At 38.2% G+C, this 26,744-nt stretch overlaps 1 protein-coding gene and 1 pseudogene across 1 annotated transcript; both read left to right on the top strand.

The window, feature by feature from the left end:
* The first annotated feature begins 535 nt into the window (after positions 1-535).
* LOC127121616 (uncharacterized) lies at positions 536-2,964 on the top strand (annotated as a pseudogene).
* Positions 2,965-8,402: 5,438 nt separating this feature from the next.
* On the top strand, positions 8,403-9,332 carry LOC127121051 (uncharacterized). The gene has a single exon (XM_051051667.1). The coding sequence runs from the start codon at positions 8,440-8,442 to the stop codon at positions 9,211-9,213; it is 774 nt and encodes a 257-aa protein (XP_050907624.1). The 5' UTR covers positions 8,403-8,439; the 3' UTR covers positions 9,214-9,332.
* The last annotated feature ends 17,412 nt before the right edge of the window (positions 9,333-26,744 follow it).

Genomic DNA, 26,744 nt, shown 5'->3' with positions numbered 1-26,744 from the left:
TTATAAAATTATAATATATAAATAAATAAAATTTTAGGGTGAAATGGGATACTAATATACTGTATATACTACTCAGTAGTATCAAAATTCAAAACAAGAATACTGTTGGTGTTGGTGACGATTTTTATACCTACTTTTTCTCATAAGACCAAATTGCAATTTGGAATCTTTCAAAGCAAAATTAGTATGTATTAGTATTGATATTTTTTATGATTAATTTATAATTTATTTAATTAAATGTAATTTATTTTCTTACTATTAACTTATAATTTGCTTTTAATTTATAATTATTAATTTTTTATGGTACTATATTAGAGAAGAACACAACATAATAAAATATAATTGAATATTAATTAAAGTCTTTTCTCCATGATTTAATTATTAATATTTTTTGATGATTAATTTATAATTTTTTTTATTTAATGTAATTGATTTTTTTTGTTATTGATGTAGGAACACAATTTCACAACAGGATAATTAGTAGATCATCGACGGGCACAAAAGACATTGTGAGAAATTTCAGATTTTTCTTATTATGCCTCCTAAGATGCCTCCTAAGAATAGAAAATTTGAATATGGAAATGATAAACGTAAGAAAAAGAAAAAAATTGAAGAGTTAATTCAATCTCAAGTAGGAGCTCTTGATAAATTTTTAATCAAAGAACCACAAGTTTCAAATGAAAGTCGTTATGTTGATAATATTGATAGTTTGCCTATTGAAAAATGATAATCTTGATAGTGTGCCTATTGAAAATGATAATCTTGATAGTGTGCCCATTGAAAACGATAATCTTGATAGCGTGCCCATTGAAAATGATAATCTTAATAGTGTGCCCATTGAAAATGATAATCTTGATAGTGTGCCAATTGTTGATGAAGTTAATAATGATGATGATGCCGATGATGATGATGATGATAATGTTGATTATGATGTATTTGATCCAAGAAATTGGGATCGTCTTCAACCTAAACTGATTGATTTATTAGTTGTGAAAGGTCCTAAAAGAGATAATTCTATTGTGAAGGGTTCTAGAGATAGTTTGAATAGACGTTTTACGGCTAATTTGTATACTAGAGCTTTAGCAAATGGAGAGGTGTGTGATAGAGATTGACTCGTTTATTCGAAAGAGCTTGATAGAGTATTTTATTTTTGTTGTAAAGTTTTTAAAAATGGGATTGTTAGGGGACAATTAGCAAATGAGGGTTAGAGTGATTGGGTACATGTTGGTGAAAGAATTAAATAGCACGAGTTAGGCATGGAACATGTTAAAAATATGACTACTTGGTATGAGTATCGCAAAAGGCTGCAAAAAAATTTAAACTATTGATAAAACAACTCAAAGATTAATTGAGAAAGAAAAGGATCACTGGAAAAATATTTTAAAAAGAGTTATTTCAATAGTGAAATTTCTTGCTAAACATAATTTAGCCTTTCATGGTTCTAAGGAGAAATTGTACGAAGATAGTAAAGGAAACTTTTTGGGTTTGATTGAAATATTAGCTGAATTTGACCCAATCATCCAAGAACATGTTAGACGTGTTACAACTCAAAAAGTTCATATTCATTATCTTGGGCATAACATACAGAATGAGTTGATTTCATTGCTTGGTTCTACGATTAAAATTGAAATCATTAGAAAAATCAAACAGGCAAAGTATTTTTCAGTGATACTTGATTGTACTCCTGATGTTAGTCACCAAGAGCAGATGTCTTTGATAATAAGATATGTGGATATTTCTTCAGCTTCTGTTAGTATTGAGGAATCATTTTTAGGATTTTTGAATGTGAATGATACAAGTGGTCAGGGGCTTTTTGATGTTTTACAAAATGAATTGAAAGAACTTGGTCTCGACCTATTTGACGTGAGAGGGCAAGGTTATGATAATGGGTCCAATATGAAAGGAAAACACCAAGGTGCGCAAAAGAGATTTTTAGACATAAATCCGAGAGCCTTTTATACTCCTTGTGGTTGTCATAGTCTTAATTTGGCATTGTGTGATATGGCTAACTCTTGTATTAAAGCTAGGAATTTTTTTGGAGTTGTTCAACGCATTTATACAATTTTTGCCAATTCTACTAAGAGATGACAAATTTTGAAAGATAATGTAAAAGGGTTGACTCCAAAATCATTGTCATCCACTCGTTGGGAGAGTCGTGTAGAAAGTGTCAAAGCTATAAGAACTAAAATGTTAGAATTTACAGAAGCTTTGCTTGAAGTGTCAGAAAATGATCTTGATTCTAAAATACAAAATGAAGCTAAATCCTTAGCAACAAATGAGCTTCGTGATTTTGAGTTTTTGATGGCTATAATTATTTGGTTTAAAATATTATCTGCAATTAATTCTGTTAGCAAGCTTTTACAGGAAAAGGATATGCTTATTGATGTTGCTATGCAAAATATTAAGGGGTTGATTTCATATTTTGAGGGATATAGAGAAACAGGTTTTTATAAGGTATTGATTAATGCTAAGGAAATTGCGGGGGAATTGAATATTGTCCCAATATTTCCTCAAAGGCGTATAATTAAAAGAAAAAGGCAACTTGATGAGAATTTGAATATCCCATCAGTCGAGCTATCAGAAGAAGAATCATTCAGGGTTAATTATTTTTTTTACCTTGTTGATCAAGTCGTTGTTTCTCTTAATAAGAGGTTTGAGTAATACCAAGAGTATGAAAGTATTTTTGGTTTCTTGTTTACTTCTCACAAGTTACAATCATTAGATGATGCAACTTTGAAGTCTTGTTGTACTAACTTTGAGCAGGCATTGAAACATAATGAGCAATCTGATATTGATGGGAATGAATTTTTTGCAGAGTTGAAGTTACTAAGAGAAATGTTGCCTGAAGAAACCATAAGACCTACTGATATATTATTATTTTTAAAAGGCTTGGATTGCTTTCCTAATACAGTTATTGCATATAGAATCTTATTGACTATTCCTGTGACAGTTGCTTTTGCATAAAGAAGTTTTTCAAAATTGAAGTTGTTAAAGACTTACTTGCAGTCTACCATATCACAAGAAAGGCGTAATGGATTGGCATTAATAGCTATTAAAAATGATATTTTAGAGACAATAAAATATGAAGACTTAGTTGACGATTTTGTTTCAAAAAGTGTTCGTAGGAAGACACTTTTTATGTAGTTAGATAATTTAAGTTGTAAGAAATGGTGTTAGTAGTTTAAACAATACCTTTGAACTTTTTGGTACTTCATTTGGTTAATATATAATTTTATCTTTTGTTTGTCATTTTTAATCATTAAAATTATATATATATATATATATATATATATATATATATATTTAGACCCATTTTTAAAATTAGTACAGGGCCTCTGAATTGATTGGATCGACCCTGTTGTTAGACTAACAATATCTATATTGTTATTAACTCAAAATTTCATGGCTAATTGTACCCACCCTCATTATACATCCATTATTATTATTAAGCTTAAATGCACTTTTGACCCCCTATTTTGAAGTTTTTTAAAATTTAGTCCCCTTATTTTAAAAATAAGTTTTTTTGTCCATGAACTAGATTTGGTTGGTCCCCCTTTACTTTTGATTAGGTTTAATTACGTGGCATTGATGATTAAGTTATTTTATTATTTAATTCTTAAATTAATTAATTATTTAAAATTTTAATTATATTTTTTAACACAATTAATCAACAAATTTAAGCGGCCATTTTGTACCGCCTTTCATGGCCCATATTTCATGTAGTAACTTTTTAATTTAAAAATATTAAAACTCAATCTAAAAGAACGATGTGGGACAAACAAATAAATTTCATTCTTCACGTTGACCCAACAAGCACTAGATGTGATCAATATCATTTTTCAGATTCCTAATTGTTCTAGCAGAAGACATTCTGTGAGTGGTAGTGAGTGGTTTTGTTGCTCTTGTTGTGTTTCCAAACTCTCCATTTCAAACAAATCTTAGAGAGAGAAAATTCACACTTGTTTACAAATTCTCCTACTATAGTTTACAATGCAGTGAATATTCACACTTGTTTACATTAAAAATTGTAAGCTCCCGAATTCTCCATATATAACAGTTCATCGTGAAAATAGTAGAGCTTGAGTTTGTGTGTTTGTGATGTTATGACTGATGAGATCACTTTGAAATGGGAAGAAAAGTATATCTGGTAAACAATGTTTCCACTGATAAGATCATTTATTTCTTCTACGTCGTTTTTGCAAAGAGAACTTTAACGTTTATATAGACTAAACAAACAGAGTTAGTAAAAATTTGTGGGCTTGTGTGGATAGACTTTACACAGTTTGTCTAGAAGCCCAAACTTATTGTTTTAAAATTTTCTTTAAATAATTATAATATATAATTTTACCAACCAATAATTAATAAATATATTTAATAATTAAATAATATTCAATAATAAGATAATCTAGTCATCAATGTCACATAATTAAAAATATTTTTTTATCTCAATCATCACTATCACTTAATCAAAAGTAAAGGGGAATCAATCAAATCTCAAGTGATGTAAAGTTTGACTGATTATTAAAATGGAGACTACATTTTAAAAAACTTTAAAATAGAGGGACCAAAAATATATTTAAATTTAAATCTTATTATTATCAACCAAGATCGATATTTTATTTTTAAAATAACCATTTTTTTCAAAAAAAAAATCTAAAATAACCAATATTTTAAAAAAATTACCGAAATAACCACGTTTCAGAACAGATGCACCAGTCCATTTTGAACCAAGAGGAGACTCCAACACCATTGGCGCATGCTTTAAAAGCAATGCATGATGGCGCCAAGGGGGTTGGCGCATGCATGTGCTTGCGCCCATGCTTCTCGCGCCTACATGTGTTAACATGTGTGACGCCTAGCCCTTTGACGCATGCATTTTCATACTTCTCTACAAATACCTCGCCCTTCAACCATATTTTTCACACAACTTTTACCCTACAACCACATTTTCTTTCATTCAACTTCAATCTCCTTCAAGTTTTTGAGTTTTAACCATGTCTGAATACATAAGCGAAATACCGAGTTAATCTTTTTCGTCGTTGCGTCTCCGACAAAGATTCGACTTTGGAATATAGATTCGTTTGAACGTCTTAATCGGACGTTGAACAACCGGTTAGATGGAGAAATTAGAGATGGTGAAAGGATTAGAAGAATTCAATGACTTGTGTCCACGTTCAACCAAAATGGAGAAGTGCGTGAATGGGTGAATATTAAGACTGACAGAGACGTTCATAGGATGATGCATTACATGTTCAAAATTGTTTTGATGGTTGTAATCACTTAGTTGTTGTAATGGTATTTTAATTGTTTTAGTTGTTTGTGTTATTGTTTATGTAATGGTATTTCCTCACAAACTTATAATATGAAATAAAATTAGTTTTTTATATATTACAACAAAGGTACATGTGAATTTATCTTGTTGCGCTCGTTCCAACACTAAGACAGTTAGTACAATTGTGACTTGGCTGATGGCATGAACTACATAGTCTAACCATTTTGTTCGCCGTATCCATTTCGGTTCAAATACGGATGCTGTTTGGGTGACCTTTTTTCTTCCTTCGCATAACTTTGTTGTGCCAGACAATGTTCCCTTGATATTCTGGCCAGTAATCCTCTTTTGCCACTACGGAAAAACTAATTTTGTAAACATTTGATAGACCGATGACTTTGTAAACGTCAGATAATAAGTAGGATGGATCCCTTCGAATCTTTGAACATGCCGCAATAACATGGGAGCAGGGCGTACGAAAGGCTTGGAACTTTCCGCAGTCGCACCAACCTCTATCTAGTTCCACTCTGTATTGTCTCATCGACATGCCCTCATTGTGATCCATGGACTCAGCAATACTATACCAACCTTTAGTATGACCAAACAACGTGACGACGTGTGTGTTTCCTTTGACAACTTCATGTCTAATGAATTTCATTGAAGCATCACTGAACAACTGCCCAGATTGCAACCCTGAACTCCATTTGGAACGTCTGGTCTCAAACAGTGCCCCTAGCCTGAAATATGTTGTTTGCACCAGAGCGGTTATAGGTAGGTTTCAGATGCCTTTGAAGGCCGAGTTCATTGATTCCACAAGATTTATTGTCATGTGGCCTCAACGTTGACCGTTGTCGTATGCCCTAGTCCACTTCTTCAATGGAATATTGTTGATCCACCGTACTACATCTGCATTTAACAATCTTATTTCTTCGCGGTAGTGTTTGAAAGAAGGTTTTGATAATGCGTAACCTACATTCACAACCTTCTTCCGCACCATTTTGTCTTTGATCTCCCACATAAAATTCTGAGCAATATGTCTAATACAGAAGACATACGTCGAATGAGGATCCTGCCAGCCGTTATCAATGTTATTATATGCACTGATAATTGAAGGGTGTTTGTCGGAGATCAAACATAAGTTAGGTTGGGGTGCAACGCGCAATCGGAGATTTCTTAGGAAAAAACTTCATCCTTCAGCAGTCTCCCCTTCAACAAGGGCAAAGGCGATTGGAAAAATATTAATGTTGCAATTTTGTGTCACTGCCATCAGTAACGTTCCTTTGTATTTTTCATACAACCATGTACCATCAATTTGTATAATAGATTTACAAAAAGAAAAACCTTTGATGCAGGATTGATAGGCCCAGAAGAGACGGTGGAATATTCCATTTCCAATAGCACACGTCCCGTCTGGTGTATACACGGGCAACATTTCCAACTTGACAATAGTCCCTGAAGCATACTGTTTAAGAGCTAACAAGTATTTTGAAAGTTGTTTGTAAGACTCCTCCCAATTGCCATACACTTTTTCAACAATATTTGTCCTAGCTATCTAACCTTACACCATCAACCTAACACATACACCCAACAACCAAACACCCAACTTCGCAACCCATTCATACCACTCACCTAACAATCAAACACCCAACCCCGCAATCCATTCATGCCACCCCCCTAACCACAAAACCAAGAATCAAACCCTACCTACCAACAATCATACGCATCAACCACAACCGTCTATAGCCCATATGATTCATATGAGTCACGTCATCGTAGCCCCCCACCAATGACCACCCAAGCATCCCATCACCAAAACACCCAACCATTGTTTAACTATAGTACACCCCAAGAACCATTGCTTCATTTCCAAAACGATTCAATGTCCCAATTCGAACAACTATACCGTCCACAATTCACCCAATTACATCGACCGAACTACGACAACATAGGCACCTAACTACATTATGGAAGCGTCGTTGGCCAGAGTCCCCCGACTATTGGAAACAAATGATGACACATCTATCAAATACCGTTGGAACTTCCGTCGGACCTTCACACCATCCATCATTGGATCAGGTCAGCACACAAAGACCCCAAACACCTCAGAAAAATCGTGGGAGACCTCGAAGACAAACTAACACACCTGAATGTGGAACAAGGAGACGTTTCGATCGGACCGGTCATTAAATTTTTATCAATCGCATGTAACTTTTATTATATCATGAATAAATATTTTTAATATTATATTTCATTATTTATTTTAAAAAAATTAAAAAAAAATACAATGTTGTATGCGCCAGATGAATTAGCGCATACACCAAAGTCCAAGCATAGGCTCCATGGTTGCTGGCGCCTCCCTGCAATGCTTTGAAAGCATGCGCCAGCACCAGTGACATCTCCTCTTATTTCAAAATGGATGCGTCAGTTCATCTGACGCATCTGTTTCAACTGACGCATCTGTTTTGAAACATGACTATTTCTGTAATTTTTTTAAAATATTGATTATTTTAGAATTTTTTTTTTAAATAATTATTTTAAAAAAAATCCACCAAGATCATTATGCCTGGCCGTTGTTATTAATTTTGAATATTGTTTGTTTTGCCGCATCACCCCCTCAATTTGAATAGCCTGAATGCTACTTGACAATCAAACCTCAATTTGTTCAATACGAAGAAGATAAAAGTTGCAAATTTCTATGACAAATAATACATGACAACTCAATACTACTACTTACCCTTCAAGTACCTATCAGGTACAGGACAAAAAATATCTTCATGAATAGATGTAATCTTTGTCATACTGCCTAACATGCCATCTGCCAAATGATAATTTTGCAACTATTCACATTTATATGAACAAAATACGGACTATTAATTTTAAGGTATAAGTCATATATATTTTTATGCACCTATTAACAATAAAATTCAACTTGGAATTCATATTATACCATATATACTTTGAATTAATTCTATAAATTAGAGTTTGAAACATCTATTTTATGAGATACTATGATTTTATGGGTCTAGATTTTGTTGCACAGTCTTTAAATTCTTTTCAGAAACCAACAAAAGTAATAATAGAGACACCCTCTCCACACACCATCCACCACTATATATAATGAGTCCTTCATGCCTTTAATTCACCAAACCATCTCTCATTTCTTCAACACTATGGAAACTTGTTGTCAACTCAAAGACCAAAATATATCAATCCTGATTCACGGAATGAAAGCTAATTCCAATTTAATTAAATTGACACAATTATTCATTTCAATATCAGTGTTCTCCTTCATCTTTTCACCTTCTTCCTTATTTGTTTTCCTTCATTACTTCAAATTCTATTTCTCTACTTTACCTTTTCAACTCTATACTCACAACATAGACAAGAACAGCATGTTTCTTCTTTGTAATGGTCTCCTTGTTTTTGTTGGTTTAACCAAATCTTTCTCAGGTTCATCTTGTGATGCTGATGATGATAAAACTTCAAATAACGCCGAAGTTTTATCATCATCACAGTATATTGAAGAGGAAGAAGAAGATTGTTCACAATCTCATATCTTTGATGTTGAGGTCAATGAGCCAATGTTGGAGAGAGAAGCTGAGAAGAGAACTAGTGAACCAGATGAACAAAGTGCTGAAGAAGAGGAAGAAAGAGTAGAAGAAGAAAATATAGAAAAGATAATTTTGATAGGTGAAGAAGAAGAAGAAGATGTTGAACTATTTGATGAAGATGACGAAGAGGAAGATGTTGAACTATTTGATGAAGATGACGAAGAAGAAGAAGATGTTGAACTATTAGAAGAAGTGGAAGAAGATTATGTAGAAGAAGAAGAAGAAAGTAGTATATTAAGTACAGAAGAGTTAAACAAAAAGTTTGAAGATTTCATTAGAAAAATGAAGGAAGATCTAAGAATTGATGCTAGACGGCATTTAGTAATGGTCTGATTTAGTTAAAACAAGGATCATCTTATTTCATTTGACCATGCTTCTTGTGAGGCTAGTAATTATTCCCCTATGTCACCAAAGGACAAGATTACATGAGAATAATAATATGATTACCATGATACCATGCAAACAGAAAGATTTGAATATCTTTCAATTCAACTGTAAAAATGAAACAGCTTTAAAACTCTTAAGCGAGAGTTTTATTGTCAATTAATCTATGTTGCGCATAAAAAATTAGTAGTTTTTAAAAAGACAGTTTTATTTATATGAGGGTGACAATTTGCTCTAATCATGATTAATCAGAGGATCCACTAACTAAACTAAAAGGAATGTATCATTTCACAAGAAATGATAGATGATGGCTTGCTATAGCTGTTGTATATCATTATATATATATATATATATATATATATATATATATATATATATATATATATATATATATATATATATATATATATATATATATATATATATATATATATATATATATATATATATATGTAAGTACCTAATCAGATTGTGATGTTTCTTAACGTTCAAGTCACGTAAAGACTTTTATGATTTTGGTTGGTACACGTTACGATATTAATTGCAACGGTCGCTCTATAAAATTAATGATAATATGACCTATATCATAAAAACAATAAATAATGATATCGGTATCGACCATTCTATTGCGGTCATTTACGGGATAATAGATCATTTTTAAAATCTTACTTAGCTAATAGCATAGCTAAGAATATTACCCAGCCTAGCTTATTCAGTGTACACGCTTATATTTTTGTTTAGAAAATATTAGGAACTAGTAATTCATATTCATATTCAGTAATGTATAGGCTATCAAGCACATATACTAGTGTGTAACGGTGTCTGATATACATCGGTTTCTGACATTTGTATGACACTCGTACAAAATAGGTTTGAAAAGTTAAAGAAATATAGAAAAGTCAAACATATGCCCCCAGAAAAATGGTATTTTTCTATGATTCGACACTTTAAGAATCAATGTCTCATACTCGTATGACACTCGTAAAATATGTGTCTGACAATTCAGACATGTGTTTCATAAAAAAATATATATTTATTCTCTTTGCTTCAATACACCAGGTACATTTCTTGAACAAATATCACACATTTAAAAAGGTTAAATATGTATTGAAGAAATATTATCAATGAAAAATTAAAAACATTTAAATAGAATATTTTCAACTATTTAAATAATATAGGAATAAATGAAACCCAAATACTATTATATATGTAGCGGCGTTGGTGTCCTATATTTTTTATATTATAGGTGTGAGAGCATTTGTGTTTGTGTCGTGTCCTAGTGTATGTGTCGAGTTTGTGTTTCATAGTGTATAGGACTCAAAAAGGGTATGATTTAGGGTGCGTTTTTTTTCTTTTTAGTTCGACTCTTTTTGATAAATGGGTATGGAGGGCTTTGATTGTAGGGGCTTCAATTAGGCCCTTCTCTCTGGCGCGTGATGTTATTGATGTGAGATATTGTGGTGAGATTTCTTTTTGACCAATAGGGGCTTATCATGGGATTAGAATTAGAATTCTCGTATAGGTTGGCCCAACCAAGTCTTTCATGGAACCTGAATTAGGTGTAAGATGGTGATGAGAAAACTTGAACCGACAGTGTTGTTCTCTGATATACTGGTGCAAGGATGGACCTGCAAGGTTAGCACTCCAACACCTAATTCAATTCAGAATTCAAGATGACCCGAGTGAAAAGAGAAGATAAAAAAGTGTACCTTGAATAACTCGTGTGAGGGGATTTCACTACTACAAAGAACATGTCTCACGTCGGACGCGAAATGGCTTTTACCTCAGTTACACATGCGGGGTAACGAAGGTCGTCATGAAAAGTAACCACTTAGCACCTCGGTTATAGAAAACCCGAAGGGTAAAGATATTTGTGCATGATTTTGAACCCTAGCATTTGTACTATTGTTATTTACAAAAACAACACCTCATACCTCTCGATTTATCCACAAAGCCGAGGGGTAAGATATATTGTTTGTTTTAATTAAAACTCGTTTCATTGTTTACACAGAATATTAATAAAATAATTTGTTTACAAACTACAATGTTTATCTAGAATATTACAGTGTTTGCACAAAATATTAAAATAAAAATTAATTAGTCCATGAAATCATATGTTAGATCTTCAAATCCTTGATATTTGGACAAGATCAATGTTGGGTGCGACTATATTCTCAATGACTTTACCTCGCATGGATTTGTTTTTGATATAAAAAAAGATTGATAAAAAAGATTAGATAAATAAATGATTTTTACTCAAATAAATATTTAAGAACATAAACTTTAAACCCAAAAAATTTACTGCTCTTGCAATCAATCTTAGTGATCTTTTCATGGCAAATAATCTTGTAAACCTTAAAGAGGTGGATGTAGATAGTTTCAAGCGCTATTATGTTTCATGCAAATCACTAATAGTAGTATCTTGAGCGTTGATAGTCATGAAATGAGCGACAAATATTTGATCAATAGAATCACTAACGATTTTTAAAGTTTAGATAAAATACTTTAACCCTCGTTTTAATAGAAAAACGAGGTAAATAACCTTTATTTTTTAACATTTCATTTATTACAAAGAATATTAACAATATATGATTATTTTATAGTAAAATCTGATTATTTTATCTCCAGTTTATTAGGGCAACCGACGAGATAGATCATTTAGTTTACAAATAAAAAAATATAATAAAAAAGAAAGGTTCCTGGATTTTTTGTAATTTGTGGTTTTTCCCTTCGGTAATATGAAAAAATCGAGGTAATATGTGGTTTTTATATTTTTAAAAAATAAAACAGCGCACCTTGTAATCATATCACTAGAATAGTAATGATCATCCTTATTCAAAGCGTAATGTATCTTTTGGATTTTCAAGGAGGCGTTTGAGCTTCTCTGATTGTTTCACTTTCTCTTTTCCAATTTATTTATATTATCCATGTCTCATTTCATTTCCATCTCTTTGTGTTTTCAAATATAGTTTAAAAGTCTTTTCTTTTTATTCAAAAAATGTCTACAAAAACCATCAACGGAGATGAAAATCTTTTGTTCGCTATCAATGATTTCGATGAGTTGAAATACAAAGATTTTGATCTAATGAAAACTATTTCCAAACAAAAGTTGAAAGGTTACTTTGACATGTTTCATGGACCCATTGTCGCATCACGCGAAAAACCGGCGGGAAAAGAAAGAAACAACAGAGCCGCCACCGTGCGTTATTTATCCCACAAGAGGGAAAGGAAACGCTCAGAGTAAACCTAGGAAAGAACATGGTCTCGCGACCAAAGAGAATGGGTTCGGGAGTCGGTTATGCGAAGGGAAGGTATTAGCATCCCTACACATCCGTAGTACTCTACGGGATCCACGCACAATAGGAAAGAATATTGGTTGCTAAACACTGCTCAAACTCACACACACTGGCTGAAAAGAGACAAAAGAAACTGACTGAGACTGACTCGGCAGGATATCGAATCCTGGGCCTACTTAGTCTATCAGGCATAGACATCAGAGTCGAAGTAGTTCGGACTGGGGAAACGACACATGCTCGCTAGGATATCGCATCCTATGCATACGTATCTTCTCGGACGAGAGAAGAATCAGAGCATTCGTAGCTCGGCTGACACGCACACAAACAAAAGCAGGCAAAGGCAAACGTGGAGCCCGAATGCCAATCACTGGACTTACATCAGCATCCGAACCAACAAACACACGCAAGGATGGTTAAGACACAAAGGGTTGAGAAAGAAAAAGGGCGCCCGGAGAGATCAGCTCAATCTCCTGCCTACATACTTCATCTGGTGTGAAGATCAGGGCGATGTAGTTCCCCTTCAAAGGGAAAAAGGACTAGCCTAACCAGATAACAGAGGGAGACACAACACTAGGGAGACTACGACTCGAGCCTAGATGTTGTCATGCAAAGTCAACCCTAAGTTAAGGTTTCTAGCTAACTGGCACAAGGGCCAACCTATCCTAAACATGACTTGCACAGGAAGCAAGGGTCTCGATTGCAACTAGGGCAAGAGAAAGGGGAGGTCTCAATCGCAACGAGGGCGAGAGAAAAGAATTAGTGTTAGTGGTTAGTCAAACTCGACAAGAAATCGCATCTCGTGCCTACGTATCTCATCTGGACATGAGAATCAGAGTTGTCGTAGTTCGGAAAAACAATTACTGTTGGTTTGTGTTTTTTAAGTGGACAACGTCACTGCACAATCTACCTGATGCTCGACCTTTGGAGACTTACTCATCTGTAGTAGAAGGAGTTAACGCATCCTTAAGAGGGAATGGTGTTTGTTTGTGTTTTAAAGAAGCAACAAGCAAGAAAGGAAGTCCTATACGAAGGAACCGTGCTACCTTAATTGACATGCAAACGAGACTACGCGGAGTCTAACAACCTAGGGGATATGACCACACCACATAAGCACACACAAATGCATACAGCATAAAGTAAACACACCAACAAGGGGGGCTCAAACATGGGTTAGGTTTTAGTCGAGGGGTCGTATCAACCTCAACAAACAAACCTCTGGAACTGGGTAAGTGTGCTCCTAACCTTGACATTGAGAGCTAAGGTGAAGCAGATGAAAGGAGATGAGGGGTGTGCCTCATTGCTTCTATCCCTGGCCTGGGAGAGCACTTGACAAGAATGTGTGGGTTCAGAAAGTGGGAACCCTTCTACACATTAGATACTGACTCAACTGCGCAATTGCACAAGATCTTGGGTTTTTATCTGTAATGCATCAACACAATGGTGTGAGCAAAACAGAAGACACACTGAATAGCAGGGGATAGGTTGCTTATCCCTTGGGTTCTGCCAATTGCCTCTTCACTTAGGAGGTCTTTGACTCTATACAAGGACAATTTAAACATACACAAGCATTGCCTCTTAAGGAGGACTTCAGACAGTTTGCCCGGCCAAATAACAGGCCGGGTCTCCAGACTACATGAAGAAAAAGGAATTATACCTCAAGAAAGTTGCTAAATAGCAAAGCAAAGCAAGTTCAAAGAACTTAAGCAACTAAGGGTACCTGAAATAGTCAAACTAATCAGTATACAGCTCAACAGTTTAAAGCAAAAGGAATTGGTAAACAAAAGTCAACACAGAGGAACCAATGTGCAAAGCACAAACTCAAGTCAAATGAGTCAAGCCACCTACAAAACAAGGGTTAGCACATGATATGTAATCAAACTCAACCAAATTTGTATGATCTTTGAGGCATTGTTGCTTAACCTGAAATATAAACTCAATCATAAGCCCAAAAGACCACTAGGACAAGCCTAGGGTCAAAAACAAATGAAAAAAGTCAAAGCAACAAATGAAAGTCAACCAAAGTCAAGTTCAAACATTTAAGAAGCAAGCACAATTGGGTTCATGTTCATATCATGCATCATCATTAATTCACAAGCAAAGGAAGTCAAAAACATGGCAAATGAAAGCACAAGGAAGTCAACAGAATGACTTGCATCAAAAGTCAACTCAAACAATTTCAAAAATCATCAAATAAATCATACTCAATCCTAACATCTAGCATGGTAAGCATGTCAAATTTCATTGCATTTGGACAAGTGGAAGGCAGTCAATGAAAATCATAAAGTCAAAGCAAATTCAAACATGCACAAAGAAGTCAAACAAACATGGGTCAACTTCAAAAAATCACAACTAAATGAAAACAGATGAGAAATGAATGGGGTCAACACCAATGCAAAGCTCAAGATGTCTAGTATGCCCATGCAAAATTTCATGATCATACAATAAGGCATGAGAATTTCCCAAATGAAATGGCCAGATGTGTCACACAAGGTCAACAATTGACTAGGCAGGAAGGAAAAATCTCAAACAAATGGAAAATAGCTCAATTAAATCCCAGAAAATTCACACATAAACTAGACATACGAGAGAAGGCTCATGCAAAAATTTGGATCATTTGGAGGTCATGGAGCATGTAAACTAAAATCAGCAAATGGCACATTCATGGTGTGACACAAGTTGTCACACCCTACTTCAAAAATTCAAAGCTCTCAATCCACATATGATAAAATCATGATATTTACACCAAAACAAACAGGGATGAGTGTAGAATAACCACAAAAAATTTCAGATCAAATGGATGCAACAACATGATTTCACAAAAGAATTGGCAACATGTACAATTTTTGGTCACATGATATAAACCCTAAGGCCATTTAAAAACCAATGATCAGAAAATTCATTAAAAATCATGACAAAAAACTAGACATCAAACAGGACATGATGCAAAAATTCCCACTGAATTTGGAATTAAAATGAGCAAGAAATGATTTTTGCAAGTTGAGTGATTAAATGAAATAATTATTTGAAATTAAAATGAAATAATATTGAATTAAATGGTCCGAGTGGCATTGTTGTAATTTGGGACCTCATTAATCAAAACGACAGCGTGTTGGGACGGCCAAGGGAATGTTGTGATTGGTCAGTATGGAATGGCACAGTAACAGGGCAAGGGATACACGTGAGAAATCAAGTTTTTCTGGAAAAATGGTTAGGGTTTGCTACAGTAACACTACACATTCATCTTCTCCAACAATCAAGTTTCATGAAAATTCCCAGGATTACAAGATGAATACACAGAAACATTCAGCATGGCATGGCAAACAACAATCTATCATCAATTTCCATTTAAACAACACACATACTCTGAATCGAGCAGAAGAAGATTCAATGTCAAACTTGGCTCATGAACAAACATTTTCAGAAATGAATAAATAGCATACATATAGGTTCATTCAAGCATGGTAAAGACATATCCATCATCATTTTTCATGGGAACACACTATTGAAAGAGAATCGAGCAGAAGTGCATATGAACATCAATTTTAATTTTCAGATTCCTTGCAAACCACTTGACCATTTCACACGAGACAAAGTGCATGATGATCAGCATGTTAGGATCTATACTAAACATGGCATGGCTTAGCAAAATAAGTAAATCGAAAACCTACCAAATTGGAGAGCAGATGGAGATTCAACAGCTTTCTGCTTGCAAATGCTTGAGACAGTGGTTCTTTATGCTTCCAATGGTTGAAAGGTGAAGAAAGCTTAGCTTGAAACACAACAATTCAACTCTGAATCAAATCTGCCATGGGAGATGCTTGAAGAGGACAGTCGGATCAGGGCTGCTTACAGCTGAGTTTTGATGCCCCAAATCTCTTCCAAGTGATGGCCTAGTGATGATTCAATGAAGGGAGACTCGAGTCTTTTTGGAGTTTGAGCAGAATTTTCAAAATGTCAAAAATGGACAATGAGAGAAATGAGAGGATTCTGTATGTTTGCAGCTGCTAGGGTTGCTTCAATTGACAGAAAATAGCATATATACCATCTGTTTAAGCAATGCTAATTGAATGCTAAACTTGTTTTGCTCATTTTAATCCATTTGCTAATTTTGCACTTTTGGCCAAAATGGTGGTATGTGATAGCATGTGCACGAATTTTTGGGCCTTGGAAAGTCTCAAATGACATTCTAAATCAATTCCAAATGGCCAAATGTGCTGAAAACAATTAATTCAAAAAGTCAACCTTTGGTCCACTTGAATTTTAAATGAGACAAGTCAAAAAATGCCATTTTGATTGGCAAGGTTTTGGTGTATGAAATTTATATTTTTGGAAAGAGGAGATGAAATATGGTTTGTAGGAAAAAACCCCACTAAATTTGGCCTTTTGGTTCATGAGATATGGCTTGTTGAAGTTCAAAAAAAAGTGAAAGTGAAATGATCATATCTTGCAAACCATTCATGGGATTTGGGAGTTCTTGGACTTTTTGAAAATGGGAGAACAAAATCTTCAACTTTCATGTTGGGCAAAAATTCATTTGAAGCTTGTATCATGATGTAAGTTGAGGATCAAGAAGTTTCCATTTTTGGCAGTTAAAATTACAGGTCCAGTTTCTATTTTTGGAAATTTTCTGTTTGGCTTCAAATTCTTCAATGATGTTGATTGCCATGATATATGAGGCCTATTGGGACATGAATAAACTCTCTCAAACCATTTCCATCCATCAAAACCATAAAAATCAAACACAGTTGACCAACTTTGACTTTCTAGGGTTTCTGACTGTCTGTGCATGAATTGATGGCTTCTGAACATCCAACCCTTGACTTAAACACTTCAAATGGACCTCCAAGTCATGTGAACTTGTTGGACAAACCCTAGGGCCTTTGGCTCTTTGAGAAACACCCTTGCTTGCTTGGTTGACTGATCTCCTGATCAGTTTGACCTAATTTCTTGCTTGCTTGCTCTTGAGGCAACTGGGGACAATGCAATGCTATGCAATGGATCATGATATGCTATTACCTAATATGAGATGGTATGTACAATGATAGGTGCAAATTTGAGGTGCTACAGCTGCCCCTATTCAATCAACTGGGGACCCGAATGGATGATAGCAATGGCTGTCAGACTTTCAGGGTAAACAGGGATTGAATACCAAAGAACCGTAGAAATTTGCACCGACTGGATATGATACAAAGGAACCACGTCATTTACCGATGACAAACTGCATGACAGCTTCAGAAAAACAAAACCATTTACCGATGATTGGAGAACTGGAACCTTGATATTTACCGATATCAACTTCAGCGAGACCATTTACCGATGGCTGCTGGGAAAACAAACTTCTGAAAAAATGAAACCATTTACCGATGGTTAAAACTTGATATTTACCGATATCAACTTCAGCACGACCATTTACCGATGGCTGCTGGGAAACAAATGATGTTGAAAGGAAGCAAGACCATTTACCGATGGTGGCTTCAAAGAAACTGGACATTTACCGATGTCAACTTCAACTTGGCCATTTACCGATGGCTGCTGCAACTGGGAATTCGATATTTACCGATATCGAAGAAACTGGGCCATTTACCGATGGCATCTCTGCTTGGGGAGGAACAAAATCTTTGTGGTGATACCAGACAAGACGTTTACTGACGACTTCTGGGGATTTCTGATTTTATTAGCGAAAGAACAAAGAATGACCAGACATTTACCGATGACTGGGATGAAACTCGATGTTTACCGGCATCGAAAGATGATGTTTACCGACATCAAAAGAAATGACCAGACATTTACCGATGACTGGGGATGGGAAATTTATTGGGAAGGGACAAACAAATATTTGCAACTGAAAACCAGGTAGGACATTTACCGATGACTCTACTGGGGATTTATCAGACATTTACCGATGACTGAAAAGAGGACTCGATGTTTACCGACACCGAAGCAATAGCGTTTACCGACACCAAAAATGACCAGACATTTACCGATGACTGGGTGAGACTCGATGTTTACCGACATCGAAAGATGATGTTTACCGACATCAAAAGGAATGACCAGACATTTACCGATGACTGGGTGGGACTCGATGTTTACCGACACCGAAACAATGGCGTTTACCGACACCAAACAATAGAACACACGCGGGTGCTGACATGACACTTACTGGTATCACATGAACAATATCTGGGACATGTTGAGGCAAGGCTGAACACTTGTTGGGGGTCTCACTGGGGAGAAACAAGCTTTCTGTCACCCTCGGGTGAGGAAATAAACCTCTGTCACCATCGGGCGAGGAAATAAACCTCTGTCACCATCGGGTGAGGAAATAAACCTCTGTGGGGATAGTCAATTCTGAATGCTGTCGAAGCAACGGTAGCAGACTTGGTGCTGATGTCGAACAAAAATGATCCACCTCTGCCGGGGGATACGGTCTGATGTGGTTTCGAACACATGAATGCATATGTTTGAATTTTTCTATGGCGTAATGCTCCATATGGGATGGAAATGCTACGCAGTTTGAGGATGCAATGATTACTATATGCAATGCAATATGATAAGAACTCTGCGGGAGAAATACACAGGACGACTGTACTGAGGAGTCTTCAATACAAATCCGCTGGGGGAGTAGGACAAGGCAACTGCTGGGGAACCAACCATACGAATCCACTAGGGGAAGACAAGGCAACTCGCTGGGGAGTAAAAGCAACTCTGCTAGGGGAAAGCAACGGTAAACTGCTGGGGAATAGCCCAATCAATCCACAAAAATTCCGCTTTGGGGAAATAAATGCTCCGCTGGGGGGAGATAATCCAGGCAACTCTCTGGGGATAAGGCCCCTACAAACCTCAGATAAAAATAGGCTCTGCTTTTGAGGAAAAACTGCTACTCCGCCGGGGACGACCCGCAATATTCACAAGTAGGATCAACTCAGCTGGGGATGCGGGTATCGATCTGCTATGATAACTCGTCCAATCCACTGGTAGGATGAACTCTGCTGGAGAGATAACTGCTTCGCTGGGGAAGGCTTAAACAATCCATAGTCAGGAAATAACTCTGTCTGGCGACCTTACTGGGGAAAATACTCATAGGTGACGACCTGTACAACGGAATAACAGATGCCCCGGGGAGTACATGGACAAGATAGGCTCAAGTGTCCTCAACATTCAAAATGATTTTCGAATGTTTTAATCTTTCTGCACGTCATTGTTTAGCCTTCATGTTTTTATATGCAATGTTTATCAAAAATTCGGACGTTTTTGCAAACAAAACAGTAAAAATAAAAACGAGAGAGCAATTTATCTGAATAACGACTTTTATTGATTGAAAGTGTGCCTGAAAAGGCAAATACATTAGGAAGCAATTCCTAGGAAGAGGTAATTGCGCACAAAAGGAAAAATAAACTATCCTAATGGCAATGTGAACACGGCATCCACTGTTTCCCAACTCTGTTATAACTCATAGATCATCAGTTTCCTCCCAATTCCTTGCTTTCCGAGAAGACTGACTGGACCGATCACATCCTTTGAGATGGCAGCTGACGAAGCATGATGAAGTACAGATAACTCAGACTGTAGTCTTCGCTCTAATCCCTCTTTTGGCTGGATCGCCCTTTCGGGTTTTCAATCCACCGGGATACCCATTTTTGCCTAAGCCTCCCTTGCGGGTTTTCAACTTACCGGGTGTACAATTTTTCATTTTTATCCCTAACTTTTGCCCGAACCTTTCTTTCTGTTTTTGGTTCGCCGGGATGCCCATTTTTGCCTGGACTCTTTTATTCTTTTTGTCCAGCGGGTCTATTTATGCGAAGTATTTTTTTACTACATCTGAGTTGACAGGGGAAGGAAAATCTTCACCATCCATAGTTGTAAGCATCAAGGCTCCACCGGAGAAAACCTTCTTCACAACATATGGTCCTTCATAATTAGGAGTCCACTTGCCCCTGTTGTCTGTACCGGGAGGAAGGATCCTCTTCAGAACTAGATCGCCAGTTTGAAATGTCCGAGGACGCACTTTCTGATCAAAGGCTCGCTTCATCCTTCTCTGGTATAACTGCCCATGGTAAATAGCTGCCAACCGTCTCTCTTCGATAAGGCTTAACTCATTAAACCTTGTTCGAATCCACTCGGCTTCGTCCAGCTTGACATCCAATAATACCCTCAGAGAAGGGATCTCCACCTCCACTGGTAGGACTGCTTCCATACCATACACAAGGGAGTAGGGGGTTGCCCCGGTCGACGTACGTACTGAGGTACGGTACCCATGCAAAGCGAAAGGCAACATCTCATGCCAATCTTTGTACGTAACGACCATTTTCTGCACAATCTTCTTGATATTCTTGTTAGCTGCCTCTACAACACCATTCATCTTCGGTCTGTAAGGAGAAGAATTGTGATGTTCGATTTTGAAATCTCTGCACAAGTCTTTCATCATCTTGTTATTGAGATTCGAACCATTGTCAGTGATGATTCTCTCAGGGACTCCATAACGGCAGATAATTTCTTTCTTGATGAACCGGGCAACCACTTGTTTGGTGACGTTAGCATAGGAAGCTGCTTCCACCCACTTGGTGAAGTAATCGATCGCAACCAGGATGAAGCGATGTCCATTCGAAGCAGTTGGCTCAATCTTCCCAATCATATCGATGCCCCACATGGCGAACGGCCAAGGCGAGTTCATGACATTCAACGGGTTTGGTGGTACATGCACCTTATCAGCATAAATTTGACACTTATGGCATTTCCGAGCGTATTTGAAGCAATCGGATTCCATAGTCATCCAGTAATATCCGGCTCTCAGCAATTTCTTCGACATTGCATGACCACCAGCGTGGGTACCAAACGAACCCTCGTGCACTTCTTGCATTAACATGTCTGCTTCGTGTCTATCCACGCATCTGAGCAAGACCATGTCAAAGTTCCTTTTGTACAACACATCATCCTGATTCAAGTAAAAGCTTCCAGCCAGCCTTCTCAGGGTCTTCTTATCATTCTTTGACGCACCCTCAGGATACTCTTGAGTCTTGAGGAAATTCTTGATGTCATAATACCACGGCTTTTCATCAATAGTAACAACAGACTCGGCTACAAACACATATGCAGGCCTCTCGAGTCGATTTACCGCAACATGCGGCACATGATTCCGCCAATGAACTTTTATCATGGAAGATAAAGTAGCCAATGCATCAGCCATCTGATTCTCATCCCGAGGGACATGATACAACTTCACCTTCTTGAAGAACGTCAGTATTCTTCTGGTGTAATCTCTATACGGAATCAAATGTGGCTGGTTTGTATTCCAATCTCCATTGACCTGATTGATCACTAGAGCAGAATCTCCAAAAATGTCAAGTGTTTTGATCCTCAGATCAATGGCTTCTTCTATCCCCATGATACAAGCCTCATACTCAGCTTCATTGTTGGTGACGTCGAATGTCAATCTGGCAGAAAAAGGTATATGAGCACCTTTGGGATTGATCAGCACTGCACCAACACCGTTACCGTTCATATTCACAGCCCCATCAAACATCAGTGTCCACTTGTCATCAGGATCCGGTCCTTCCTCGACAAGCGGCTCTTCACAGTCTTTCATCTTCAAATACATGATGTCTTCATCAGGGAATTCAAACATCATAGGCTGATAGTCATCAATTGGTTGTTCGGCAAGATAGTCTGACAGAATACTACCTTTGATGGCCTTTTGCGACGTGTACTGAATGTCATATTCCGTTAAGATCATCTGCCAACGGGCAACACGTCCGGTGAGAGCTGGCTTCTCAAAGATGTATTTCACAGGATCCATCTTAGAAATCAACAGAGTAGTATGGTTCAACATATACTGCCTTAGTCGGCGAGCAGCCCAGGCCAAAGCACAGCAAGTTTTCTCGAGCAGTGAATATCTTGTTTCACAGTCGGTAAACTTTTTGCTTAGGTAGTATATGGCATGCTCTTTTCGACCAGACTCGTCATGCTGACCCAATACACACCCCATCGAAGTCTCGGTGACTGATAGGTACATTATCAATGGTCTCCCTGGAACTGGAGGAATCAGGATTGGAGGTTTCTGTAAATACTCCTTGATTTTGTCAAATGCCTTCTGACAGTCATCATTCCATTTGATCGCCTGATTTTTTCTGAGTAGTTTGAAAATTGGTTCACATGTGGCAGTTAGATGAGATATGAACCTTGCAATGTAGTTCAACCTCCCTAAAAACCCACGGACTTGCTTTTCCGTCTTCGGTTCAGGCATCTCTTGAATAGCTTTGACTTTTGCTGGGTCGACCTCAATCCCTTTCTCACTGACAATGAAGCCTAAGAGCTTCCCAGATCTCACTCCAAACGTACACTTGTTCGGATTCAGCCTCAGTTTGAACTTGACCAGTTTGTCAAACAACTTCTGCAAATTTACCAGGTGCTCCTCTTCCGTCTGCGACTTCGCAATCATATCATCCACGTACACTTCGATTTCTTTGTGCATCATGTCATGAAAGAGAGTCGTCATTGCCCTCTGATAGGTAGCACCGACATTCTTCAGCCCAAATGGCATCACTTTGTAGCAGAACGTGCCCCAAGGTGTAATGAATGTCGTCTTTTCCATGTCCTCTGGCGCCATCTTGATCTGGTTATAGCCTGAGAAACCGTCCATGAAAGAGAATACCGAGGACTGAGCCGTATTATCCACCAATACATCAATGTGAGGTAATGGGAAATCATCTTTCGGACTCGCCCTATTCAGATCTCGGTAATCGACACACATCCTGACTTTGCCATCCTTCTTTGGCACGGGAACAATGTTGGCAACCCACGGCGGGTAACTGGTAACAGCCAGGAAACCTGCGTCCCACTGCTTCTGAACCTCTTCCTTGATCTTGACTGCCATATCAGGACTTGTTCTGCGAAGCTTCTGCTTGACTGGCGGACACTCTTCTCTAAGAGGCAACCGATGCACCACAATGTCTGTATCCAACCCGGGCATATCTTGGTATGACCAGGCGAATATTTCCACATATTCTCTTAGCATCTCAATTAACCTCCTCTTGACAGAGTCTTCTAAAGCGGCCCCAATCTTGATTTCTCTTCTGGCGTCCTCAGTACCCAGATTAACAATTTCCAACTCCTCCTGATGAGGTTGGATGACCCTTTCCTCTTGCTTCAGTAGTCTGACCAATTCTGCAGGGAGCTCACAGTCTTCCTCACTCTCCTCTTCAGCTTGGTAGATGGGATTGTTGAAATCATACTGAGCCATAACAGAGTCGTTCACAGTGGATGCCAAAAGATCACTTCTGCATGTTTAATGTTTTGTTTTTAGAAAAAGATTTCAATAAAGTCACAGAAAACAAAAAACATTGCCATTTTTATTGTTTTGAAAAAAAATGAGAAAACACAAAATAGAAAGACAAAGATCTCAAAATTTGATTGCAAAACGTCCTTTATTTATAAACATTGAAACATGATGAGGCCCTACAATGAACCACTTACGTCTTGGGCAGAACGTAGGGTTTTCATGCAAAAATGAAAAAACAAAAGAAAATTACTCTGTCAGTAGAGTAACTTGGACCACTTCTTCAGCCGTCCAGTTGTTGATAACCTCGCCTGGTGCACAAGGGCGGACCCAGACATCCAAATCACTGCCACAGTCTTCACCATCAGTAGCAAAGACGTCTCCATGGTTCATCAGCCCAGCGCTGGTGAAGGTGCTCGGACCTGCTTGTACATGCTGCTCTGCTCGTAGAGGCTCGTACCCAATGCCGAATTTGTCTTCCTTAATTGGCAAGTCAACCATCTTGCCCCAGCCTTCTGCCTTCCCAGAGTCGACCACCTCTTTGGCCTGCTTGTACGACGATATCGAAGCGCCCGGCTTCCTCTGCTCTGCACAAGCTACCCCTTCTAAGGCCACGGTCTCAAATGCCTGGCACAGGGTTTCGTGGATCTCGCCATCCACCTCAACATATTTGAATGAGGAGAGATGACTCACCAGAATTTCCTCTTCGCCACACACGGTCACAATCTGACCGTTCCAGACATACTTGAGCTTTTGGTGGAGAGTTGACGAAACTGCTCCAGCGGCGTGTATCCAAGGACGCCCTAACAAACAGCTATAAGCAGGCTGGATGTCCATCACGTAGAATACGATGTCGAATACCTCTGGACCTATCTTTACCGGCAAGGTGACTTCACCAAACACAGACCGTTTGGATCCGTCGAATGCACGCACAATCAGGTCACTGGGAGTGAGCACAACTCCCTCGACATCGATCTTCTTCAATATCTGCTTTGGCAGGACATTCAGGGACGACCCGGTGTCCACTAGCACGTGAGATAATACAGCACCCTTACACTCCATAGTGATGTGCAAGGCCTTGTTATGATTACGTCCCTCAGGCGTTAGGTCTAGGTCAGTGAAACCTACACCGTGCCTGGTACTCACGTTGGCTAGCACACCCTCCAACTGGTTGACGGATATCTCTTGCGGGACGTATGCCATGTTCAGCATCTTAAGCAAAGCGTCCCGATGTGCCTCAGAACACATCAGCAAAGAGAGTATTGAAATTTTTGACGGAGTTTGATTGAGCTGATCTACAATCTTGTAGTCACTCTTTTTGATTATCTTCATGAACTCCTCAACGTCTTTTTGAAAAGAAACCTCAGCCTCCTTCTGAGCCGGTTCCTCGTCAACCACAGCTTGTTTGCCCTTAGCCCTTGCAGATGCCTCAGCAGTAGCATCTCTCAAAGGTTGAGGAGCAAACATTCGTCCACTCCTAGTGAAACCTCCTGGCCCTCCAACATTGTCCACCACCGGACTTGTAACCGCAGGAGTCCTCACTGGAGCACTGATTGTAACAGGCGCTTGCACAGCTGGTCTTGTTTGATTACCAGCCCTTCTATCTCGGCGATAGGCGTTGTCATAACTCCAGGGAACAGCTCTACTATTTTCAACTTGCCTTCTGCCAGGCGTAACAATAGTAGCTGGTGCACGGATGGTTACCGGAGCAGGGATGGTAACCGGAGTATTGCTTGTTGTGGGTGCACTGACAGTCCCTCTTCCTCGTCCCTCAGACGGCTTGAAATAAATAGTGACAGTAGACACTGCCCCATTCTCTTTAACAGCCCGGCTGAACTGGAGACAGCCCTCATCAATCAGTCTTTGAATACCAGCCTTCAGCTGGTCACAACCATTGGTAGTTTCTGAACAAACCAAACAATCTTCTTTACAGCCCGGGTCAACACCCCCCTTCAGCAAACGGCCCTTTACTATCATCAGAGAAGTCTGAACATCTTCCACATTGTCAATCAAATCTTCAACCTCTCCTTCTTCGACATTGTTAACCCTATGCCCACCATGCTGAGGCATAGGATTGTTCACTACATTCGGCACTGGAGCGAAATTGATTGCTTTAGCATCAATCAAGTCTTGAACTTTATGTTGCAAAGCCCGACATCTTTCAGTATGGTGGCCTGGTGCCCCAGAGTGAAAATCACAACGGACATTTGCATCATAACCCGGAGGCAGTACTGTTGGAGTAGCCATCGTACGCAGCTCTACAAACCCTAACCGGAGTAGTTCGGGCAATAATTCTGCGTACGTCATCAGCAGAGGATCAAATCTTCTATCAGCCTGCAATCTCTGCCTAGGCTGGAAAGGACGTTGCTGTTGTTGTTGTTGTTGTTGCGGTTGTTGTTGAACTCTCTGTTGTTGTGGACGAGGTTGAGGTGCAGGAATGGTCACTGCAGCCACTGGACGATACTGGTCCCTGTTTACATTGGCTCTGTACGCACCCCCTCTGTGCTGTACAGCATTAGTTTCTCCTTCTCTACGGCGAGGTGCCCCAGAGAAGGGTTTCTTGGACGAAGATGAGGAACCTGCATCATGGATCCTCCCAGCCTTGATTAGACTCTCTGTTCTTTCGCCGCAGATAACGACGTCAGAAAAACTTCCGAATGGGCAGCTCCCCATCCGGTCCATGTACACACCCTGAAGAGTACTGATGAACATGTCAGTCAACTCCCTTTCCAGCATAGGGGGTTGAACTCTCGCAGCTAGCTCACGCCACCTCTGGGCGTACTCCTTAAAGCTTTCATTGTTCTTCTGACAAAGACTCTGCAGCTGAGTCCTGGTAGGAGCCATGTCCATATTATGCTTATACTGTCTGAGGAACGCTTCACCCAGATCTCTCCAGCATCTGATGGAATCCC

This window comes from Lathyrus oleraceus, chromosome 2 (genome assembly GCF_024323335.1).
Source record: "Lathyrus oleraceus cultivar Zhongwan6 chromosome 2, CAAS_Psat_ZW6_1.0, whole genome shotgun sequence".
In the NCBI taxonomy this organism is placed as follows: domain Eukaryota; kingdom Viridiplantae; phylum Streptophyta; class Magnoliopsida; order Fabales; family Fabaceae; genus Lathyrus; species Lathyrus oleraceus.
This window is presented reverse-complemented; position numbering and strand designations above follow the sequence as displayed.

Bases quoted from the DNA above. Each gene is read 5' to 3' on its own strand.
- LOC127121051 (XM_051051667.1), top strand. From the start codon at position 8,440: ATGGAAACTTGTTGTCAACTCAAAGACCAAAATATATCAATCCTGATT.